This window comes from Mastomys coucha, unplaced genomic scaffold (assembly GCF_008632895.1).
Source record: "Mastomys coucha isolate ucsf_1 unplaced genomic scaffold, UCSF_Mcou_1 pScaffold20, whole genome shotgun sequence".
NCBI lineage: Eukaryota > Metazoa > Chordata > Mammalia > Rodentia > Muridae > Mastomys > Mastomys coucha.
In genome coordinates, this window is record NW_022196903.1 from 87459426 (window position 1) to 87482756 (window position 23331).

General features: G+C 43.3%; 1 protein-coding gene across 33 annotated transcripts in view; it reads right to left on the reverse strand.

Moving 5' to 3' along the window:
• The window catches only part of Magi1 (membrane associated guanylate kinase, WW and PDZ domain containing 1), a 630113-nt gene that overhangs the window by 27803 nt on the left and 578979 nt on the right, over window positions 1-23331 (reverse strand). For 22 of the 33 annotated variants that reach the window (XM_031382634.1, XM_031382643.1, XM_031382666.1 and 19 more), the window contains 3 exons: window positions 13846-13877; window positions 4503-4719; window positions 750-833 (listed from right to left, as the gene is read on the reverse strand). In XM_031382634.1, coding sequence (XP_031238494.1) covers window positions 750-833; window positions 4503-4719; window positions 13846-13877 — 333 coding nt within the window. The remainder of the gene's footprint in view (window positions 1-749; window positions 834-4502; window positions 4720-13845; window positions 13878-23331) is intronic. The other 11 variants (XM_031382645.1, XM_031382667.1, XM_031382644.1 and 8 more) reach the window with 3 other exon arrangements.

A 23331-nucleotide genomic window follows, 5' to 3' on the forward strand; every position in this document is an offset into this window, starting at 1 on the left:
TGTGACACTTGAGATATAAAGACATCAACGATGAAAAGGAGACACAGATACACAGACACAAACACCAACACAGACATATGACAAAGAAAGTCTTCTGGTACTTTAATTTTAGCCTACTAACAATTTTATTCTTCTTACCAACTGAGTACCATTTACCCAAATAAATATAACTTTGACTTGTGAATTGATACTGACATATGCCACGGCATTCAAATTTTATTTTGTAGGATAGTACTTCTCTGTATAAAAAGTGCTAAGGTTTAGTCCCCCCAAATGTTTTTACTCTCTACCTCCAGGGGTTGCATTTGAGAGAGCAGCAGTGTAAGGCCATTTCCCCCGAATTACTATATGCATATACATTTATTACTGTTGGTATTTTAGTGAGGCCAGTCTCACAGAACTTATAGCTCTGATCCATCTCTATGTATCTTAAGTCCTCACCTAGGGGTCACTCTCTGTACTCTGTAGCTAATCTGTTTCTGGTATTGGTCATGGTCACTTAACAAAGTAGCAGAATGACTTTCCTTGAAGTGTCATGCAAATGGGTTCACCAGGCCCTGGTGTCACCACTGGCACAGACTGTGAGAACACACACGTCACCCCCTAATATCATCTGATGCCTGGTTTACGCTCGGCCAATACATGCACTTTTATCATTCCTCACTTCTGTGGACTTTTCCCCAGACAGATGGGAACATCAGACAGGGTGGATGAGAATGGAGGAGCAAAAGTTTGTGGCAGATCCTTACTCTGACATTCTCCAAAATTCGTGGAATTGATTTCTCTGTCTCTTTCACCCTTGCTCAATCCTGATGCAGGCGAAGGTGACATAGCTGGAATATCAATTTCACAATTGTGTAAAGCTTAATATGTGCTCTTTCTTAGCTCATTTTAACTTTGTCATGACTGATAAGGGATGTTCAATTCAGCATCACAATAAGAGTTTCTACCTTTATTCAATAAAGGCTACAACTGCTTTGGGTTCAAAGGACACTAGCTTGATTCTGGTTTTCACTTTTTTTTTTCTTATGGTGCTTCACTTGTCAAAAAGCTAATTGAACACTGAGGGCTTCCTGTGACTTCATCACTACCATAGGCTCCTTATGTGTAATTCGGCTCTAACCACCTTCTTGAATGACCTTGTTTCATGTCGCAAGCACTAGAAAGCTGTCTGCACTCTCATTGCCTTTTGAGAAAAATGGAAGCATATGTGTGCCACCATTACACACCAACGCTGATTATTTAGGGGAGCATCAATCCCTAGAGACTCCATTCTGAGGCTGAAGCATGCCCTGGTGAATTCTAGGCAGTTCAAACCAGAATAGTCTCCCTTATGTGTGAGATGCAATCACGGCATCCGGCGACTTTGAATGAACACACAGATAGAAATTGTTATAATCATCTTAAATTCCTGGTGTCAGAGTTGCAAGCATAACTCCCTAAAGGACAGCTTTCTAATGCTGGCTAAGATGACAGTGTTGACTACTCCCTTTTCAAGCTATGCCACAAACAGGCAAACACTCTACTCATAAGCTTTGGAGTTTCTTTTATAGTAAATGCTGCTGTGTACTAGGTGAGTGTGTGGACATCTTCTAATAAGACCAATCCTATCATTTTTAAAGACGTGGATCCAATCGGCATGTTATCTAGAGAAAATACAAAACAGGCAAGATGGCTTATTTAAAGGACTTCGAGTCTTTAATTAACATTGAAATCCTTCAAAGGGATTCATTAACACATTTGTAACTCAGATTAAATCATTCTGACACTGCAGTTTTGGCAGATGGCCAAACTGAGAGGATGGGATTTTGCGAAACACCTAGACCATGTACAGGAAAGTGGTCATCTGTGTGTCTATCTTTATGTTGGCTTTAAAAATGAAGTTTACTTTTCCTTCACGGTTTGTTTTTATTATCATGGGATGGGGATGGAATTCCCTCCACCCAGATATTCCTCTTTTAAAAAAAATGTTCTTAAAAGACAAAATACAAAATAACTTAGAGCAATAAGGTATTGCTCTAAGAAATAATTGAGAAATAATTTTGAGACTAAACAAAATACTAACTCAAAGGCAAGACTGATACAGGTTCATCAGTAGGTACCATGGAAAGAAGAACATCTGTGATAGACAGAATAATTATACTGGGGGTGGGTGGATTTTCATTGTTCTCATTTAGTAGAGAAGGAAAAAAAAATATGCAGACCTTAACAGCCATTAGGCTGCAACTATCACTTGATCACAGAACCTCTAATCCCCAAAGAGACACGGATTCTCCCTCATGCTCCTGACTGCGTTGATGGTACACAAAGTCAAGGAGCAAAAGATAAAAGATGTCCAAATGTTTGTCTCACCTCCATTTGAGCAATGTCAGTGCTTATAGCAATTGGATATGACCATACTGGATATTCTAATTTCTTTACCTGGTGAAACTTTCTTAAAAGTTGAATATCCAAATCCCAAGAAATACTGCTGCTTTGGGTGGGATAAATATGCCTACCATTGAGCATGTGCTTGGAGCGTCCTGCCAATCCAGGAGGACCAGCCAGTAGTTCAGGGAATGATTTATTGGATCACAAAATGATTGAACCACGGAAAACTCAATCATAACGTGTTCCGTACGGAAGAAAGCAGGGCCACGGTTAATAAAGTGATGGCTCAACATCCCCTGAAGTTGGGTCATCGACTGAAGAAGCCACATGGTTAGAGAGAAATGTGAAGAGAATATGGAACATTTTCCCTTGGAAGGCATTCCTTCAGTGGTATTTTAAAGAGAAATCACTACAGTTAGAGAGGATTCCTGGTATGAAGCCCAGGTTTATACCAGTTGGGCATTCCTGAACTGAAAACCTCAAATGCTCTAAAACCCAAAGCTTTTAAGTACTGATGTAACACCACAAAAAGAAAAGGTTATGCCATAAAACTTCCATTCACAAATAAAATCACTGCAAATACGGTTTAAAATGACTTTCTGGCTTTTGGGTGTAAGGGATATATGAAACATAAATGGACTTGAAATTTAGACTCAAGTCCCATTCTCAGATTCTCTCATTATGGATAAGCAAATTTATTTCAAAATCTGAAACTGGAAGCATTTCTGATAAAGGATGCTCAACTTTGTTGTGAACATTGCCTGTGGGAAATTTCCTTGAGTCTGGCTTCCAGAATAGTTTGATGGCATCTTCCTCAGTTGGGGTGAGGTAGGTAGGTGTGTGTGTTCCATTTCCAAATTAGCTGGCTTTTGTCAGCATGGTGAGGCTGAGCCAGTACAACAGCCTATCTAATGGCTCACTGTTGGACCCTGATACTTCAAGGGACCTCTAACAGCTGATAATTGGCAAGAGGCAAGACCCTCATGCACTCCTTAATTGTTCACTTTTACCTAAGGGTTTGGTCAGTTTTTCTTCTTGTGGCTGCTGGCCTTTCACATTCCCTTTATCTGAGTCACAGGACAATGAAGTCTCCGCAAACACTCTTCATCCAGCGCAGGCTTGCTGCACTCCAAGGCAGAGTGGTTGGCGAGAGCAGGGAGAACCCTTGACCTCTCATCAGCTTTGGGGCTACAATCTCCATGGAGATTGTGGCTAGGGACAAAACCCATGCTATGGGCAGCCAGGCAAAGCAACACTGTTTTCTCTCACAGCCTTTTCCAAGTCACAAATATAATGTCTTCACTCCACAAATAACACATGCTGCCTTATTCCGGGGCATACTGACCAACCATCTGGAGAGAGAAATGTCAGTGACAGCAAAGCCTCCTGAAGGCCTGATATGCTTCTACCAACCCCAGGGCATTTTAGGGACTTGCTTTGATAAAATAATGAAGACTACTGATGGGAGAATCCGCAGTAGTCATTAAAAATGAGAGACGAGAAATACGGAGAGGGTTTTAGGTTTATAAGATCTGGGAAGTTCCGAAGCCCATCTTTCCAAGTCTGTCTAATAAAAAGGCAGAACACAGAGCACACCTGACCAGTGTGTAAATAATCAAGCTACAATCATCCCCTGTGATTTTTTTTTTCCCCAAGAGCACACCTGACCAGTATATAGATAATTAAGCTATAATCATCCTCTGTAAGTTTTCTTTCCCACCTTTTTAAGGGAAATGTTTGTAAAGATTGAAGAGGGTAAAATAAAGCACTACCAGTAAATTTAAAAATCCACAAGGCCACAAAGAAAGCACCCGAGCTCTTCTCATGAACCCACAATCACCACTGTGCTCTGTTGTGTGTCTGAACAGAGACATAGAGCATGCCGTGGTCTCTACTGGGGAACGAACTGAAGGCAGTGGCTCTTAGCAAACACCTCTTTACCCGAGCTTTGGCAAAATGGAGGTGTCCTCCAGGGTACACAGATAACCAGAGGATTCTATCTGCTCTGAGAAGCTGTGGCTTTCTTTCCACCTTCTTTACCTCAGTCCACTTGACACCTAGGCCTGTTCAGTTAAGAGGAAATTAGGCAGCGGGAAAAGGCCTGGAAAAGCAGGAACCCAGGCGTTACTCACGTCGGTTTTCATACATGCTCCTGGACTGGGCCCAGATTTTAAAAGGATCTGGCTTTTTCTGCCCAGAGCTGTCCGTCTGATCTGGAGCAGGGGCGTCTGCGGGTGAGTACTCAGAGAGCACCTGAGTGCCGTGGCTTGGGGATGCAGTGTGCAGGCTCCGGTGGCTGGAGACGCTGTGCTGGGAGCTGTTCTGGCTGTCTTTCCTCTCCAGTGGCTGCTGTAAGAAAGCAAGTGAGAGAGCCAAGAAAGGAAGACGATTGTGGCTTCTGCAGTGGGCATCTCTCCCCAGCCTGATTTTGCACATGCATGTGCCTATGAGCCTAGAACAACAAAGTCTGGCTACTACCTTTTCCCAGCCAACTGTTGGAGGCAGATAAATGCTCAAATGATTGGCAGAAAGACAGGGAGCTGGACTAGACAGAAAGATATAACCATAGCGCATGGTGTTCTCTGGGCTGTAGCAGGGAAACCATTCTGATTTTCACTGTAAGTTCTCTGGAAGATACTTCTCTATTGGAGGATGTAGCACCTATCCTGACACCCTCATTTCCTAACAAAAATATGTGACTCAAGATACCACATTTCAAAGCTGGGCAGTGGTGGCACATGCCTTTAATCCTAGCACTTGGGAGGCAGAGACAGGCGGATTTCTGAGTTTGAGACCAGTCTGGTCTACAGAGTGAGTTCCAGGATAGCCAGGGCTACACAGAAACCCTGTCTCGAAAAAACCAAAAGATACCACGTTTCAGATGTAAGTCTGCACTCTCTATAGGCAATACAACCAGGGCTAAGAATGTTTCTTGTGGCTTCATATGCTGTACCTCTTAGTAATAAAATACCTGCTCTGCTCCAAGGTTCCTACCAGTTCCATTCCAGCAGAGACTGGGTCAGAGCATTAGGTAGTCACGCCTAGAGTCACAGTGCACTGTACTCATGTGCAGGGAACCATCAGGTCAAAAGTTTCTATAGTTTTCTCTGAATCAATGCTAAAGGCGTGGCTTTCCACCTCTTGATTACTGAGATACTACTGTGAATTTAAAAGTCAAGAGCAAATGTGATGAATGTATATGTATTGTCCTGCAGGGTTCAGCAGTCCTAGACTAGTAACTGTCCACAGTTCAAATACCTTTCAAAGAGGGAACTTCATTGACTTCAAAAGCAGATTCAAATTCTTGATCACCGGAAACCAGCTTAACACAGACTTTCATCTTAGGAAATGTTCTCTGAATTGACACAGACAACAGCCAAGACCCTCATAATGGTTTTACCCCTGCAAATGCTATACTGGAATTCTGCCTCCTTTGCAAAAGACACCATGTTACTGAACTTCTCTGCCTAGTGATCAGGAGGTAAGAGACTAGTGTGTGTACATATGTGTGATGTATGTGCTCACGCTTGCTTGCACATGTGTATGCATCTCTATCCTCTAGCACACAGACCACAGATCTGTTTTGAAAGAGGTCCATAAAATCCTGATTGTGTGTGATCTGGTCCCCTAGAGCTCTGTCACCAGAGGCTATTATCAATCCTGTTCCTTGCTCTCCCCTCGCGTGGCCTCCATCTTTCAATCCTTGTTAGAAATGTCCACAAGCCTTTCCCCCAATAAGCAGATGAAGAAGAGTCCAAAAAGAACAGATGTTTTTATATTTGTGTGGCAAGCACTTTATTGGCAGCCACCTCTCAACTCCTTGATTTGCTCCTGACTGCTAGAGCTCTGGCTATAGGTTTTGGAAAAGTTCTGTACTCGAGGGTAAGAAAGTCCCTCCCATTAACATGAAGTGGTGAGGGCACTGGGCAAATACAACACATCACCCTTTCTTCCTTCAGGCGATTAAAGTACTTGGCTCTGTGTGAGGCAGACCTGACGTAGGTACTCCACCACCTTTAAAGGTCCTTCTCCATACTGACATCAGCTCTAGAGCTTCACAGTATGCCCTGAAAAGCGATCCCTGCTCTGTCCCTTCCTTGGGTGACATGCTGAAGCTGTCGAGGCGAGAACAGCACCAGTTCTCTTTTGGATGTGCACAGCAAGTTATCATCATGTATCTCTGACAAGGCTCCCAGTCACAAAACACACACTATAGCATCTGCCCACTGTTGATGTAAACATATCGCACAATACTTAGAAAAAATATAGGTACTATGGTACTATGCTTAGGTTTCCTCCTTTAATTCATACTTTGCAGCTCGACTTATCTTTTCTTTTTTATTTTTAACAACAGGTAATATTTTACAAGGGTAATCAAAGGCCATTTCCATCTTGAAGTGACTTTAGTAACCAGACTATGACTTTTTATGTTGTTAAGGAAACATTCTAAATATAAAAAATGAGTCATGCAACGCAGGGGCTGAGTTTGCCTGGAGACTTCACCCCTTCAAATGTCTACCCTATTTTTGTTCCTTAAAAGAATGGAACCCATCAACACTGAGTTCATTTCACAGATGATGTTAAGACTCTAATCCTGAAAGCTTCAGTCCCCATTCAAGGTCACTACCTCCCCTGCCCCCCAAGCCTTCATGCTACAGTATACCTGGAGAATGTTCACAGGTGGCTGATTCAGGGGGTACACTGTGCAGCATGTGTTCCCCCTAACTTCTTGGATACCTGTCTCTGACAACCAAACTTTAAACTTTTCCTCCCTGTCACACTGAGAGTCTGATGAACATGTTGGGCACTTCTGATGTACAACATGCCTCCTGGTTCTTATACACAGTGAGCGGCCCACACAGAGCCAAGGGTTTGAGCACCTGGTCCCCAGCTAGTGATGCTTTTGGCAGGTTGCTGAGTCTTTGGTGACATGTGGCCAGCTATCAGAAGTGGGTCTCCTGGGTGGTTCTTGAAGATGATAATGCCCTTCTGGTGCGAGCCCAGCCTTTCTGCTTCTCAGTCTCTCACCATAATGTGATCAGCTGCTTCATGTTCCTGCTGGCAAAGATTAAGCCAATCCCGCAATTGTGCCTCCTTATCCCGACTGACTGGTATCCCCTGAGCTCATGAGCCAAAGTAAATGCCCCCCCCCCTTAAGCTGCTTCTGTCAAGAATATCTCACCCTGATGAGAGGAATCATGTACAGAGTCACACATGTTGCTCAGATGGGTTTCTAAGGGCCTAGGATGTTTATCTCATCCTAGACACTCTGCCGTGGTGACTAGGGCCTAGCCTCTGGTTTAACTAGAGCTTGCTTGGCCACGAAGGGAGAATGCAGGAAGTCTCCTGAAAACACTTTAGTCACCTTTCACACTATAACAGCCTTTCTCACCTCACCCAGAAGACCTCATTGAAGTCTGATTTACAACAAAATGAGAGGCAAAGCTGCATCTGGTTACACTGTGCCTCCCTCGGAGTCCCTTTAATGTCACCAATGTGGCCTCTCAGTTGGAAAATACCAACTAGGGGAATTTCCAAAATTTTGGAGAATGTGCTCCAAAAGCTCTACCATAGAACTATATTACTCACTGGCCTGACTTAATGATATATTGAAGGACTACAGCCCAGTAATCTGGAAGCTTTCTGGATTTGCACCTTGGTAAGAGTCAGCCCTGCTTTATGTTCAGTTTTAAAACTGATCACCTCCCCTCAATTTAAAGATGCATTCTATATCGAAAATCTTTGGGTTTTTTGGAGTTATACTCTGTGTGTGTATATGCGAACATTTCAAAATGTCTTTCATTTTCAACGACATCTTTTATTAGAGCCCAAAACTGGCCAAGGGAAAAGCAGCATTTATATAAAGCTCTCAAATTAAAATCGTTTGGTGTGTGTGTGTGTGTGTGTAAGAAAGTTTTTTTTAAAAAATCAGTTCTTTATTTACATGTCATACAATATCTCCTTTCCCAGTTTCCCCTCCTCCCCAAAAAAAACCAAAAAAAACAACAAAAACAAATCCCTGTTCCCTTCCCCTTCCCCCTGCTCACGACCCCACCCTCTCCCACTTCCTGGCCCTGGCATTCCCCTACACTGGGGCACAGAACCTTCACAGGACCAAGGGCCTCTCCTCCCATTGATGACCGACTTGGCCATCCTCTACTATACATATGCTGCTGGAGCCATGAGTCCCACCATGTGTACTTTTGTGGTTGGTGGTTTAGTCCCTGGGAGCTCTGAGGGTACTAGTTAGTTTATATTGTTGCTCGTCCTATGGGGCTGCAAACCCTTCAGCTCCTTGGGTCCTTTCTCTAGCTCCTTCATTGGGGACCCTGTACTCAGTTCAAAGAAAGTTTTATACTATAGCCCAGTCTAAGCACAAACTCTGGATTCTCCTGCCTCCGCCTCTAGAGTACTGGGGTTCTAGGAGTGCTGCCTTCACCTCATTTTTCTAAGTGAGGCCCTTGCTCAAAGACAAGCAGCTCTAAGGCTGTAGTTTTAGTCCTGTTAAAGGAAGCCTGTATGTGTATGGATGAAGAGAAACACTTAGTGCATTAACAGGAGATCAGACAAGGCCCGCCTGCAGTGACCACCTGCAACATATTTATTCGCTCAACCAACAAATACAAATGAATAATCTACACTGTGCCAGACAATAAGAAAAACAACAGATAAATAGATGTTACCTAATTGCGTAGAATTTATATCTGACTTTAAATGTATGTGTGCAGATGGAGATTAAATGAATCAAGCATTCAGGATATATTTAAAACAAAGTACCGCAATGTCCTTTGGATAGTGGGTTTTATGGATGGGTGTATAGAAGAGTATTTTGGCAATGGACCCAGCTTATGCTAAGTTCTCACACAAAAAAATGAACTTGGACTCTTTGTAGAGTGAATAGCGATTGAATGAAGGAGCTGGATATGGACTGGGAAGCCAGAAAATGCAAGCGCCTTGTGTGACACTGTAAGGACTGGCTTCATTCTTAACTTTAGAGGAAGAATCCATTTATGCACTTAAAATAGGAATGCATCAGAGTTAATGTACTTCTGGGAAGTTTAGTCTGGCTCCTGGGTTGGGGACAGATATAGAGAAATGACTGGAAGCAGATGGGCTAGTGTGACATTCACTGTTGCTCTGCACTGATGTAGCTTCTACTGGGGCAGAGGTATGATGAAGGAGAACCAATGCTGACCGGTCCAAGGGGAGAGAGGAGGGAGAATAAGGCATCTCAGACACAGAGCAGCAAGCCCCCAGCTTAGAAACACTGCACTGTCCTGAAGAACAGCCTGGCTTGAGTTCACGGTCGGGGTGTGTGTCAGGGCGTGTGCGATGCACCCAGACACAAGTCACCCATACTGATGTCACTGGGCTGAGATTTCCATTCCTCATTCTCAAATCTCCTCCAACTTGGAAGAAGAAAATGGGCTTAATTTTAAAATCTCCTTAAGAGTCCTTGGCCATGAACTTGTATCACAAAACCTTTTAGAATGAAATTGTACCTATCTCTCTAAAATGAATGATTCTCTCATACTACTTACTGCCGGGTCAGGGAAATTGGGAAGGCACAGTGGTTTGTATAAATGGAAATGGGGATAAAATTTACCTCATCAGTATTTCACAGAATGAGTTAGAAATGGAGGTTCTTATAAAGTAAACTGAAAATATTTGCTCGGAAGAACAAATGAATACAGACGGCACTTAGGAGCTTAGAGGATGGAAAGAATTCATGTGGTTTAAAGATGACAAATTGATCCATTTTAAAGCCAAATTATTTACAGTTGATGTATCTGCCAAGACCCAAGGCCACTGCAGCGATTTGCATGGACAATAGGAGCAGATCCAAGTGCTGCTGAGGTATGAGGCCAAGGTCATCAGAGGTGTGAAAACGGCCAAAGCACCAGCTTCTTTTCCCTTCTGCCTCTTTCCTATATCTCCTGCCTCTGAGTCAAATTCCGTCTCACAGACAGGTGAAGGCATAGGACACTGGCTGGGTAGAAACAGGAAATTCGAGTCACATAAAATATGGTGGCTTTGGGACTGTGAAGCCTAGAGTGTAGTGGGAGAGGTAAAGCATGTCACATGACTCAGGCAGGGGAGTCATCAGGGCGTCTGTCAGCTAAGAGTCTTGTATCCCCCTCGCGTGTCTTAATGAGTGACGCCTTTCAGAAATTCCCTTCTGCATCTCTTAAAGGTAAAAGGCATGGGAAATGATGGAATGACACTTCCTATTGCTATCCTGAAGACATCACCTCGCCACTGGTCTTAAAACCGTGGGTGTTCCCAGCCTGCCAGGGAAATTCAAACAATTTCAGGTCAGCCACTCAACTTAGGTCACTGGGACTGACAGCATGAGCAGCATAATATGTGTACTCAGTTCTCCTTCAACTCTCCAAATGTGTGCTCAGCAGACTTTAATCCCCATGAGGAGAGGGTCTAGACAGGCCTGCCTATGCTGTGGTATCTACTTCACTCCCTAGATCCTGGGAGGCAGGGATATTTTCTGTCATAGTTCCTGGATACTCGCACTATCATCACTTAGAAGACAGTCATTAAACATTTCTACTTCCAATGTCTCATGCCAAGTTCCATACGTAATGGTCCTCAGTACTACATGTGCTGAATGAAAGGATGGGTAAATGGTTGAGTAAGTGGATGGGCATAGGACTGGTAAACGGATAAAGAAATGGGCAGGTTAACAAAGGGAGAATGGAGACCGTGGGATGTGACCCAGCAGGAACACGGGTGGGTCTGACTTACTATGTTTGCTGTGTAATTTAGAATTCAAAAATTCCTACACTCACAAGATTGCTGCATGCAATTTAAACTGAGAGTTAAAGTTTCTAGTCAGAACCACTAAGTTGGTTTACAAGTTTTCCAGAGAAGTCTAAAAGCCTACAGCAAATGTGCCTTATTTTTTACTGCCACTTGGTAGAAAAAAAAAAATCTATGCCGTAGAAATCCAGGTATTAAATTAACAAAATGTTATTAAGGTACCACCAATCTCCCGAAAGAGTATACAAAAACCACAAACAGCATTTAAACTAAATCTAGTAAGTTAAGTTACTTATTCAGAGTAAGCTGTAGGGACAATCCAGGAGGTGAAACAACATTAAAATGCTAAACCCTTCTGCTCTAATAAAATCTCAACTGCCTAATTATTGAAAACATTAAAAAAGAAAGAAAAAGTATGGGAACACAGGGACCCTGTCCATCATGGGGCCGGGGGGAGAAGCCAAGCGTGTCAGAACCTCAACAAGCAGCCAATAGTGTGAACCTGGTTCAGATTCTATTCACAGAGCTGGGGTGGAATCCACATGGACCACAACCCAAGTACAAGTGCTGCACCTTTAACTACATAAGCAGCCTGCAGGACTGACACTGTCTGTTACCACCTGAGTGGCTAGACACCCAGCATCCCTGTGGATTCCCTCCAACCCCACTGAAAACATCCCATCATCACCTGGCCCACTAGCAGGACACCATCCAAATTCAAACTGGGGAAAGGGAAAGAGCTTTCCACCCACCTGTACAAGCCCCCACCGATCACAGATGTTTGCAACGCTCTCCTGCCAACAGCAGCCCTTGGCCGACAGTCCCTTTATCATGTGCAGCAGCTGCCAGCGTGCCAGCGTGCCATGCAAGCTGCTGTCCCTGTCCTGGAGCAGGACCCAGGTGAGAGCAAACCCCAAGCTGGGAACCTGCACTTAAATCCAGCAGCACCCACCCTCTTGGCTTGTGGTAATTAGGAGCCAGCAGACTGTGGGCAAAGCAGTTACGAGAGCTTTTTTCCTAGGAATGCAACCCAAGTAATTGGCTTGTTGCTCACTAATGACATGGCAACTACAAAAATAAACTGCCAGAGAATTCTCTTAACTGACTCCATGAACATGTGCTCTGTGCATGCTGGATACTGGGTACTAGCTAGGTAATTCGCAAATACTTTAGGGAAGGTGATATACAAACCCTACAAAACCTCTTCTGCACAGGGGCAAAGAGCAGAGAACACCTCCGCTACCTGAAATCTTGCTATTAGTGCAGAGCCTCCATGTCAAGATTCCACAGCATGTGGGATGTGTAAAACAGGCCCCTGCATCAGCACAGCAGGGCCATGGTGGGGAGAGAAAAGAAAGCTCACACTAACTCAGGCTCAGGAGACACAGCTTCCAGCTGCATTTGATTTGTCTGAGGGCTGAATGGGTTTCTGACAGTGACCCAGGGACTGGTGATCAACACATGCGCACACGCACACACTGTGGCCTGGACATTAACACAAACTGACACGGGAAGCAGCCCCGGCGTCAGTGTTCCAATGGCCACGGTGCCCTGCCACCAGAGCCACACCGATTACTGCAGGCTTTTCTCTTTGCACAACTAGGGAGTTGGGTTTCAGAACACATGCAGCTCCCTCCTCTAGGCTCCTTTAATAAACTTCTGCCTGGTGCCATGCTTGCGGACAGGTGGAAAGAATTCAGCTGCAGCACTTAAAGCTACAAAGTTTCAAAGGTCCTCCTCTGGAGATGGCACAAAGTCACACATTTCCCCCGGTCTCAAATCTTCTAAGTTACAGGGAAGCCCCCTTCTTCATCCTAATATTAATGACTCGACAAGCTTCTGCCACCTAGTTCAATTTCACAGGTATTCAAGTCACAGATTTGGAGTTTTTAAGTAGCATTTTAATTTGTTGTTAGTGCCCTGGGAGTAAAAGCTCATACAACCAAGCAAAACACTATAGCCTGTAGGCTATTAGCCAGCATGCCAAGTAGGTAATGCATCTTCAAGGAAACCAGATTAGAAAGGACAGCAAAACATTGATTTTTTTTTTTTAAAGAATCCCATACCTGCAGCCTAATGCTGCTAAAGCTAGCACAACAACAAAGGACATTTCCCTAGCAAGGAAATGTCTTATTCTTAGTGCTGGGCAGTGAACACTGTTATCTGAGAGCACGGACATATACAGGCATAGCAATTCTCCTCTAAACCCACGGGCTTTTGGTTTTGTGAATAATAATTTACCATCGAGTGCATAAGGAAGCTTGGAGAGAGCCGGTAGCCATGTGAACGGCCGCCCTGCGAACACCAGTTGAGAAGCCAGTGAGCAAGCAGGTGGAGCCTTTTCTCTCTCTTCCTCCCCCAAAGGAAACAATAGCATTTGTATCAAGTTGAAACAGCTCAGAAACTCGCCCATTCAAAGGAGTTGCGAGCATCTGTGTAGAGAAGCCACACTGCATTATTTTAATCCTCATGGCTTTTGCATCCTGCTTCTACATCTCTACATAGTTAAAAGACAAACCCAAATACCACCTATATCAAACATATTCCAGAACTTAATAAAATGAGCCTGTGCTCCTGGATCCCGCATCCACTCTAAAAGCACATTTAGTCAGGTGAACCCAGGCAGCTTACCTTCCTCCCGATGGGGTCTCCCCGCTTCCCCCTCCCCCTCCAAGCACCAAGTAAATGACAAGTCCTTACCGACTTTGGACTCTTCTTGGGAACTGGTAGCCCTAGGAAAAAAATGCAACAAAGGGGGTGGGGGAAAGACATCATTAGCATATAAATGTTACCTTTTCTTAAAGAACAATCCCCAGGTGTTTCATGGCCACCTAGTCATCTGCAGAGTTATGTCAGATTTCTCCCCAGCATCGGAGTTACCAGGCTGTTCATATCGAATCAAAGGCGAGGGAGGAGGAGAGCGAGAGGCAGGAGATCTATCTGCATTAGCTATGCTGACTTGTACTGCAGCAGCCTGGAGGCTGGGAAAAGAAATTCACAGACCTCAGCGGCCTGGGAAATTGAACACTTGGACAGAATCTCAAATGCTCTTCTGGATTAAGGGAGACTTAACTTACAATTAAGTTCAGGATATTCCCTTTCCTCACGATCCACTTGTCAACGGAAATGGACCAATCAGGACAGAGAAAGGGGTATATATTTAGTTTTAAAGGACAGCATGGTTAAATTTATTTCCCCCCACCTTTCTGTCTTTTTTTTTCCCCTTATGTATTTCAGGCAAAGGAATGCCTTCTTTAGCTTGGATGAGCTCAGCCTCAACACAAAGATGAACGTTCTTTCACCAGCAGTGAAGGATAAAATCGGAGTCCGAGTTCAAGTTGGTCTAGGATCCTCCTATCATCAGCACTCGTTTTGGTATCTGTCAGTCATCTAAGCAGCCTCCTAACTTGGCTTCTGGAAACGACTTGGGTTTGGACTGGGCTCTGGAGAGGTAAGCATGCCACTTGGAAGGAACAAGGGAAATCTCACAAAGCCGAGAGGAAAAGACAGTAAGGGAGAAGGAGAACGGCAAAGGAGACAAAGGTGGCATCTGAACCTGGTGGGCTGTCCTCAGACCCTGTGCTTAAGGGGGAGGGCCGGAGTCGGAAGGAAGCAGTGAGCTCATCACTTCTAGGAAAGTGAGCAGCAATCAGAGGCAGGCTTATGGGGTCCCTGTCACCAGACAAGTGTGGGGAAGGAAGGGTGAGAAAGGAAAACAAGCACACACTGGTGTTTGAAAAGTCATCTTTTCTCCAACTGCCACCTCTTGTATGTTTTTTCTCGTTTGAGCAGGGGTTTGAGCAGGAGATGTAGATTTCACCTGCACTAATGCCAAAGCTACGTTTGGGATGGGATGTCTCTGCAGACACTTCAGCTTGGTTCTCAAAAGCGATTCTGATATAGCCTGATGATTTCGACTCACCGGGAAGTCACTTGTCAGTTTGAAAGCCATGCTAAATCAGCGAAAAGAACAGGAAGCAGTGGAAGTTGGTAAGGAAGGAGGGAGCCACTCAGATGAGCAGTGCTAATGTACACACTGCCGGTGAGGCACCGGAGAGTCACTGGTTCTCTGAGAAGGGGGGGGGGCACTCTCTGGCAAGGCTCCTCATATCACAAAACAGAGGCTACCATGCTCTGACAGAGTAGCTCTCATATAAGACCTCATTAAAAAAAAAAAAGTGCAATCCCAGTGTCCCCTCCCTACCTCAGGGGGGCAGAGACCTGCAGCACTAATACAATTTCTCAGTGTTTCTGATGCCAAGGTAAGAGTCACCCCAAGAACATAATTTTAAAAATTATGACAGAGCAGAAAGAGTGTTAGTGTTGCAAGTGAGGCAAATGCAGGCAGGTCACTTTGGAGTCTTTTGTAACTCAGTGTCTGCACTAATGAATGGAAGTAGCTAGGCTCGCCTTTTAAGATTAAGGCAATTAAAACACCAGATCTTTGAGAGTCTCTGTCCTGGTTAGATTCCAGCATCTTTCACCTTCCTTGGCTAACTGACATCACCTATGAAAAAGTGATTAGCTGATTTCAATCAGGGTAAAAAAAAAAATCATTTTTACTGAGTTAAGTAACATATAAAAAGATTTACAGAAGGATTACTTACAGATTTCAGACTGAGCAGAACAATTTTTATATGACTTTAATTTAAAAGAATCGGGCGATTTTATTGGTCAACAGGCTGTCCTTAACGGGTCTTTATCAAGTTACATTAATGAGTCACTGCATATGCTTCAAACAACATACAGTCACATGGTTATGCTCACATTTTCTCTTAATTAATACATACTTAATAGAATAAGACAAGTTTCACCACTGTCAATTTTTATTAAGCTCGGTTGATTAGTACCCCCTGATCCACCACCTCAAAACTTCTTGTAGACTCTCCAACTGGCTTTGTCAGACTCAGATCTGGGCAGTTACTCACTGTCTCTTAAGATCACCACTGTAGGGTAATGGGTATTTACCTTCTCTGCCACAGAGGAACAACCCACACTCCCTACAGTGCTTCCACAAAGATACACACTGCAGCATGATAGACAGGAAAACTGGAAACTCTCAGAAGTTCTATATAGCCTGTAGGCTAACCAACCACAAAGCATTCCACACAGTTTAAAAGGAATGATCTCTCTCTACAGGTAACAATGCCACTGCTTCCAAAACATAACGCTGAACGTGGACAGCACAGAGGCATGGAACAGGAGAAAGACGACAAACACAGACACACAGTTTTGCCTTCTGTGAATGTTCCCAAATTGATAGCAGGGACATTATTCACCACTACTTAGAATTCTGATCTCACTGAGGTAGTAAGATAGCAATTTTAAAATAAAATTAATTAGTTAATAGACCTCCTACTATACAATACAATACTAACCAGCATTAAAGAAACAGAGCTAACCAATCAAAGCATGTTTGTGTGTTTCCTCTAGGAAAGTTGCCTAATGATGTTCTAGAAGGTCCCAGCTAACCTCAGACAAATTGTATTTTGCAACAACTAAGAATCTCTTTGTAAGAAGGGCTTTATTTTTTTCTCTGCTAGGGAGTTGCTGAAACTTTCATTTTAAAAGCCACACCTTTTGACAAGAGCCAAAAATGGGTTATGACCACAAATTAATATTTAAGTAGCCAAAATCAAGACACTCCATTTGGCTGCTTTAAAATGGAGGAGCAGGGGGAAATCAAAGATTTGTTTTAGGCCCATATGATCATTAAATCTTAAAATCTAATAAATATGAATGCTGGAACAAACTTCCTTATTACAATTTATAATTTATTTTAGCAAAAAATATTCAGAAAGCAGCTGGGAAAAGCCCTCAAACACAGTCAAAGGGTCACTTTCAGGATATATTTCTCCTAGAAATCATGTAAACACAGCTTTCACCCAAGGGTCGCCTGCAGACCACCCTGTGCTGAGATGAATGTCACTCTTCCTTCACGGCATAGCCCTGCTTTTGCCTAGGCAAATTCATTCTTTGTGCAGACTGTGGCGGCAGGAAGGAGGGCTGGCTGTGCTCTATAAACCATGTTGAATATTACTTGTGAGGGAGGCATAGGGCCACAAACAGCACCTGCCTTAATGGGCTCCTATGGCCCACTCAAGGTACGAAGGTTTCCCAGAGAAGGAGAAAAAAAGCATTTATGGATGGCACCATCTGCTCCTAGCACCCAAGCAGCAGCAAATGCTACTTCTAAGAGAATCCAACAAACTTTTACAGGAAAGCGTATGCTCAAGGTGTGAGCCTTAGTGTCATCTATGCAGTGAGAAAAATCCCGGGACTTGGCTTTCTAAACCTCCCAGCAGAGACAACAAAAGTTAAATGCTCTGCTAGTGAGCGGGACTTGACCACTTATATTAACAGGGAGTGTTCTCTCCCATGAAACAGTAAGGGCATAAACTTTGCTCCCCAAACCACTCTCACATTATTAAATAGAAAAATGTATCTTTGAAGAAATTATGTGATGCTGAGTACAAATATATTTTTGGAAAAAGTAGTAATATACAAGTATTTGGAAAATAAGGAGGTCGGACACAGAAAACCCATTTTCTTTGGTTCCTGGTATTCCAGGAGCCTTAACTATGCATAGTACTACCTCCTGCAACAAGGAGCGCTTTAATTATGAGCACACATATACACATGGGTACTGCAATAAACAAAAATCTTCACTGCCCTTTAAAGCAAGACAATCAACATATTTGAGAACAACTGCGAGGGTATCATTAGGTTCTGTAGCATGCAAGGGTCACTTCTTTCCCTCAGAATGGATGCAGATCCATCGCTTTCTCCTCCTTGTACTCAGAGGACTGAACCTAGGTTCTCATGCATGCCAGGCCAGTGCTGTACCAGCTGAGCTACATTATCAGCCCTTGGCTTTGTTCTGTTTTTATTTTTGAGACAAGGTCTTAATATGTATCCCAGGCTCGCTTTGAAGTATTTCAACTTTTGAACATTAGAAATATACAGTGGGCTACCATGCCAGTTGCCGGGACAGAAGGCTTCTCTGGACAAAGTGTCCTCCACGATGAAAGGAAATGAGGTGTCAAGCAACTCTCTGTGACTGACAAGAGTGAAGAAATGGGCAAAGGGTGTTGAAAGGGTGAACCCTGCAGTCACTGTGACACACAAAGAGGATCTAACAAATAATAAAAGCATACATCATCGCTGGTGGGCACTATTGCTTAGCATGGCTCCCATTCTCCTTCCACTGGGGCTCCAGACATGGCAATCCTATTACACTTCCGCTTGCTTTAAGCATTTCAAAAAACTATACATCACTATTCTACATGCCATTGGACACATCTGCTTTTTCTTGAACAGTCTAAAAGGAAATACCTAGAAAATGATTATGGGAGAAGAAACTGGGCATTGAAGAACACACCACAACACTAACGTTTACAAGCAAAATGCTTCTTGTGAATACTGTGCCTACGAGGTAGTAACCAACTTGTACGGGGATGAACTGAAAGAGAGACCTCTAAGCTGCTGATGTTCCAGGAGTAGGACTGAGGGCTGAGAACAAGGCTCCCCCATCCAAGCAGAAACTATGATAATCTGAAAACCAATACTTTTAACATGAACACTATTCTTTACTAACTAGCTGTTTTGTTTGTTTTGCTTGTTTGAGAATGTGTAAAAGGGGATACAATACAATAGATGTAAATGAGAACATTAATTTCCCACTGTTTTGATGCAGATAAAATTTAAGTGCTAGAGAAGGCTCAGACTGGAAGGAATATAGGACGGGTGCACTCACAAGATTAAACACACTGCATGGAAGCCCTACTATGTGTCATGAGTTAAAGTGATATAGAGCAGTGAGCAAGACTAAAGAGGCTGAAGTCTTGATTTTATAGCACTCAGTCTGTGGAGAGAGTCAGCACTGTAGTACCTAATTCCTGAGAGAAGTTTCTTCTTTTTTTTTTTTAAAGATTTATTTATTTATCTTACATGTATGAGTACATTGTAGCTATCTTCCGACACCTGAAGAAGGCATCAGGTCTCATTATAGATGGTTGTGAGTCACCATGTGGTTACTGGAAATTGAACTCAGGACCTCTGGAAGAGCAGACAGTGCTCTTAACCACTGAGCCATCGCTCCAGCCCAAGAAGTTTCTTCTTGATGACAATGAAGAATGTGAATGAGAAAGAAGCTGGGCCTGAGAACAGCTACTTTAAACTGTGTGGTCAACAAAGTGGTAAATAGAAGAGGCAATGTTTTGGCTAAGACCTGATTCATAAGAAGAGATGTGGCATGAGATTATTCATTCATCCAAGATTTACTGAGCTCTGGCAACATGACTAGGGAGATCCAGGAACTTGGGGTATGACCTTTGCCCTGGAGAGGTTCACAGTCTGTTCACAAACCCAAAGTAACAGATTGAAGAGTATGAGCTACCATGATAGAAGGAAACCCTATCCCATAAAGAAAGAACTGAGGAAAGGAATCTGCTCCATTAGGAAGGAAAGAGGGAAAGGATGGGCTGAAAGTAAGGAACAGTCAGAGTTTCACTATGGGGCAGGGGACCACTTGAGAACAACATACAATGACTGATGATTGATTGAATAAAGATCGTGACTTTAACATTCTTTCAGGCTAAATAAGTATGTCAACATAGACCCAAAGCACTCGAGCCAGGGTACATTTCCACCAATGCATCTGACAAACACAATACATCACAAAATTAAATCCATGAAATGAAATGAAAAATTATTCTACTTTGGACGGTTTGATTTTTTTTCTCTTTCCTCTAGCCAGAAACCATCACCAACTCTGCAGAGTAATTTTTCAATGCAAACACAGTATCAGCTGCCAAGAATGAGGACCAGACCCATTGGCTCCAGAAAGATAAAGACATTCTCTCTTTAGGAAGCCAATAATGGTCACTATGAAGTAGCATCAGTCTTGTAATTCAGAGCTCCAGAGTAAGGAGTTTCCCTTGCTTTGCTACCTGGCATCTTGCAGAGAAGATTAAGAATATAGTTGTACAGATTTTTTATGGCTATAGAGAAGTTGGCTTCAATTACACAGTACGTGCGGCCTTATAAATATGTCCCTAGGAGAAATGAATGGCCTGAGAGGCTAGTGATTTCTAATGCTTACAGAGCTTCTCACCTGTAAGTCAGAAGCCTTGAACTGACACAGACACAGAGAGACTTGAAGTCATTAATACCATGGGCTGCTTGCTCAAAGTCCAAGGTAGGATGGATGAACTACATTCACGCAATTCTTCAGAAGAAAGTTACCCGAGGAAAATAATCACTGAAATGGAAAGATGTTCATTCAAAAATATATGGAGTATGGGCTGGGGCTGTAGCTCAACAGTAGAGGGCCTGCCTACCATGCAAGAATATGGGGGTGGGGGGAGTCTAACAAAACCCCAAACACCTACACCTTGAAGAGCAGAAAATCTGCCTTCTCTTCTTATTTCTAAAACACACACACACACACACACACACACTTAAAATGAGACCTATGTGCAAAAGAACTGGTACACTGCTCTTTATAACAGCTGGCTGAGCAACATCTCTTAGCTTCTTTACTTTGCAGATTAGAAAACGGTCACACTAAGTGTTAAACAACAAGGCCTCCAGCACACAGTCAGGTAAGTAACTGAGGAGACCACAAGGAAGGGAGGAAAACTATAGTTGTCCATGCAGTATGAAATAAATTTACAGAAAAATTTTCATATTTTTCTCTCCTGAAAATATGGCCTTCCCAATCACAAACAACACGGCAGTTTGCCAGGCTATGTCAGATCCACATTCACGATTCGAATTCAGGAAGATGGTTCTCTTCTACATGTAGACTCTCTGTACAGCTATTTCTTAACGTGTCTCCAAGTTATTACTCTAAGTATCACTGCCCACTGAAAGCTGTGCATTCTGAAAAAAAAAGTCAGCTCTGTTTCTGATTGGGGGGCAAAGGAGCAAGTCTAAAGCTACACAGCTGACCCCTAATAGCTGGAAACAGTAATAATAACAGTTTATCCGCTTTGCAAATGCTTCCTGACGGTACAACAATAAAAGGATTTCTTTTTAATGGGGTGTAGAGAAAAGAGGTAATGAGTCACAGCACCTTGCCTTCATAAAGGGAAAGCAAAAGAACTGTCACTTTAAAATGTCTGTTCTGTCATGATGTAGCCCAGGGACAATCCTTCTCCAGGGAAGATGTACTGTTTCAAGATGGAATGGAGGCAGTTCTTACAGTGAACTGCATTGTGTGGATTGAGGATATTTGTAATTTTACTCTTGGGGGGTGGGTCTTACCTCATTTGAAAAGTATTTCCAACTTGGGTAATGTTCCCTGAATGTCAGCCTCAAGTCTCAACTGCTACTTGTACGGATGCTTCAGGACTGGCCTTGCTAACTCCTCCTCTTCCTAACTGTTCCCTTAATGGAGAAGCTGTTGGGATGGGGGGGGTCCCCCGGGTGCGAGGGGAGGTACTGGGGTGGCCTGAAAACTCTACAGAAGTCCTTTTGAATTTCAAAGTTTGGCTTTTAATAGTATTAGGAAATAGGGAGGGGATTATGGAACAATAGCTCAAAATAGTGTACTGAGAGAAAAACTCAGTAAGAATTCCTTTTCCAAAAACAGGATGCTGTGTGTGTGTCCCTATTTTAAGGTCACTGGCCTCCAAGGGAAAGCTGTCACTGTAATTGGTACTGAGCTTCTGGGTTGTAAAATCCACACCAGGACCCTTTCCTCCAACACCGCTGACTCCAAGGTTGATTCTTATCCCGACTGCTTATTTTTAGCAGCTTAAGTAAGGCAGGGGATGAAGAAAGCTATCTAGTAGAATATTCTGAATTTTATCTTTACAAGACACCCAAATCCTGAAGAAGTGGCTTCTGGGACTTTCTTATCTCTCTCACCGTATCCACCTCTATCTGACAGGCCCTACCTCCATTGTCACTGTCTTGTCTCCCTAAATGACCACAAAGGTCTCATCACTTGACCCTTAGCTTTACTATGCAGGCCGTTTCTTATACACAGGCCAGAAATGTGCGGTGCAGATCCAACGACATGGTCTCTCGGCTACATGATGTTGTGGTTTCAATGAATCTCACCCTCTTCCCTGTATCTCAACATGCCCTTCTTCATCTGAGCTGCCTTTGGTCCATTTCAGTTCCAATTGAGTCGCCTGCTTTGTCTGTATGCTCTAGTCTGGCAACCACTCACTTCTGAACTCTTTGCTTCTCCCTGGACATTTTCACTGGCTGCTCTCCCCATCTTGGAACAATAAGGCCTAAGTTTTATGCATGTGTAACTTCTCGCCTTCTTTACACAAGGAGTTTAGGATTGATCGAGGCCCCCAGAAGATATGAAGTGACACCTTTTATCATAATTGATTTACAAAGTCCAGCTTGTTGCCAGATACGTTGATACTCCCTAAAATAACTATATTTGCCCACATCTCTATTTGTTATGGTTGTTGAAGCACTTAATTGTCTCAGGTCCACCTTATCTGTCTACGCTGAGCTTCAGAACTATATCTCAACCTCAGCTTAGTAGATTTCTTTCCAATGAATATGTAAATGTGCAGAACTTATGGAATGAGCCTATATATCTCAAGGGCTCTAGGAAAAGCTGACAAGGTAACTGGGAGGGGCAACCTGGCCTTTCACTTTATCACCATCGATGCTGCTGTACCTAAGTAACAACTCTTGATCCTTGCTCTGCTGCAGGATTTATTGGTAAGCCGCCAGGCACAGCTCAACTCCAGCTGCCTTACTCCAGAGGCACACAACAAGGTTCCACTGTGCCACCTTGTGTCCTGACTTCCCATGACAACAAGCTTGCTTCTCAGAGCTCAAGCCCTCCTACAAGCTACCAGCTCCAGGAAATGCATATGTTCTCAGGGATTTTTTTTTTTTCAGCCTGAGATAGGAGACCTTCTTATCTTTGCTTATGAATCAAACTTTCCTTACAACAGGAGTCACAAGGTTCCAAATGCCTCCCTTTCCCTGGCATACATGTGCTAATGGGAAGATTGGCAGCTGCTTTCTGCAGGAAAAGCCTAACAGTCTGGAGGAGGGTGTTAGTTTCTCTTTTGTCACATTTTTTTTTTAAATAGGAAGGCAAATGTCTGATGCCTTTTGTAAGGATGTGGCGATTTCATCTGACTTTATTATAAGACCGTTGAACTTCAACCAATGACACCCCCCACACCAAATCTAACTTTA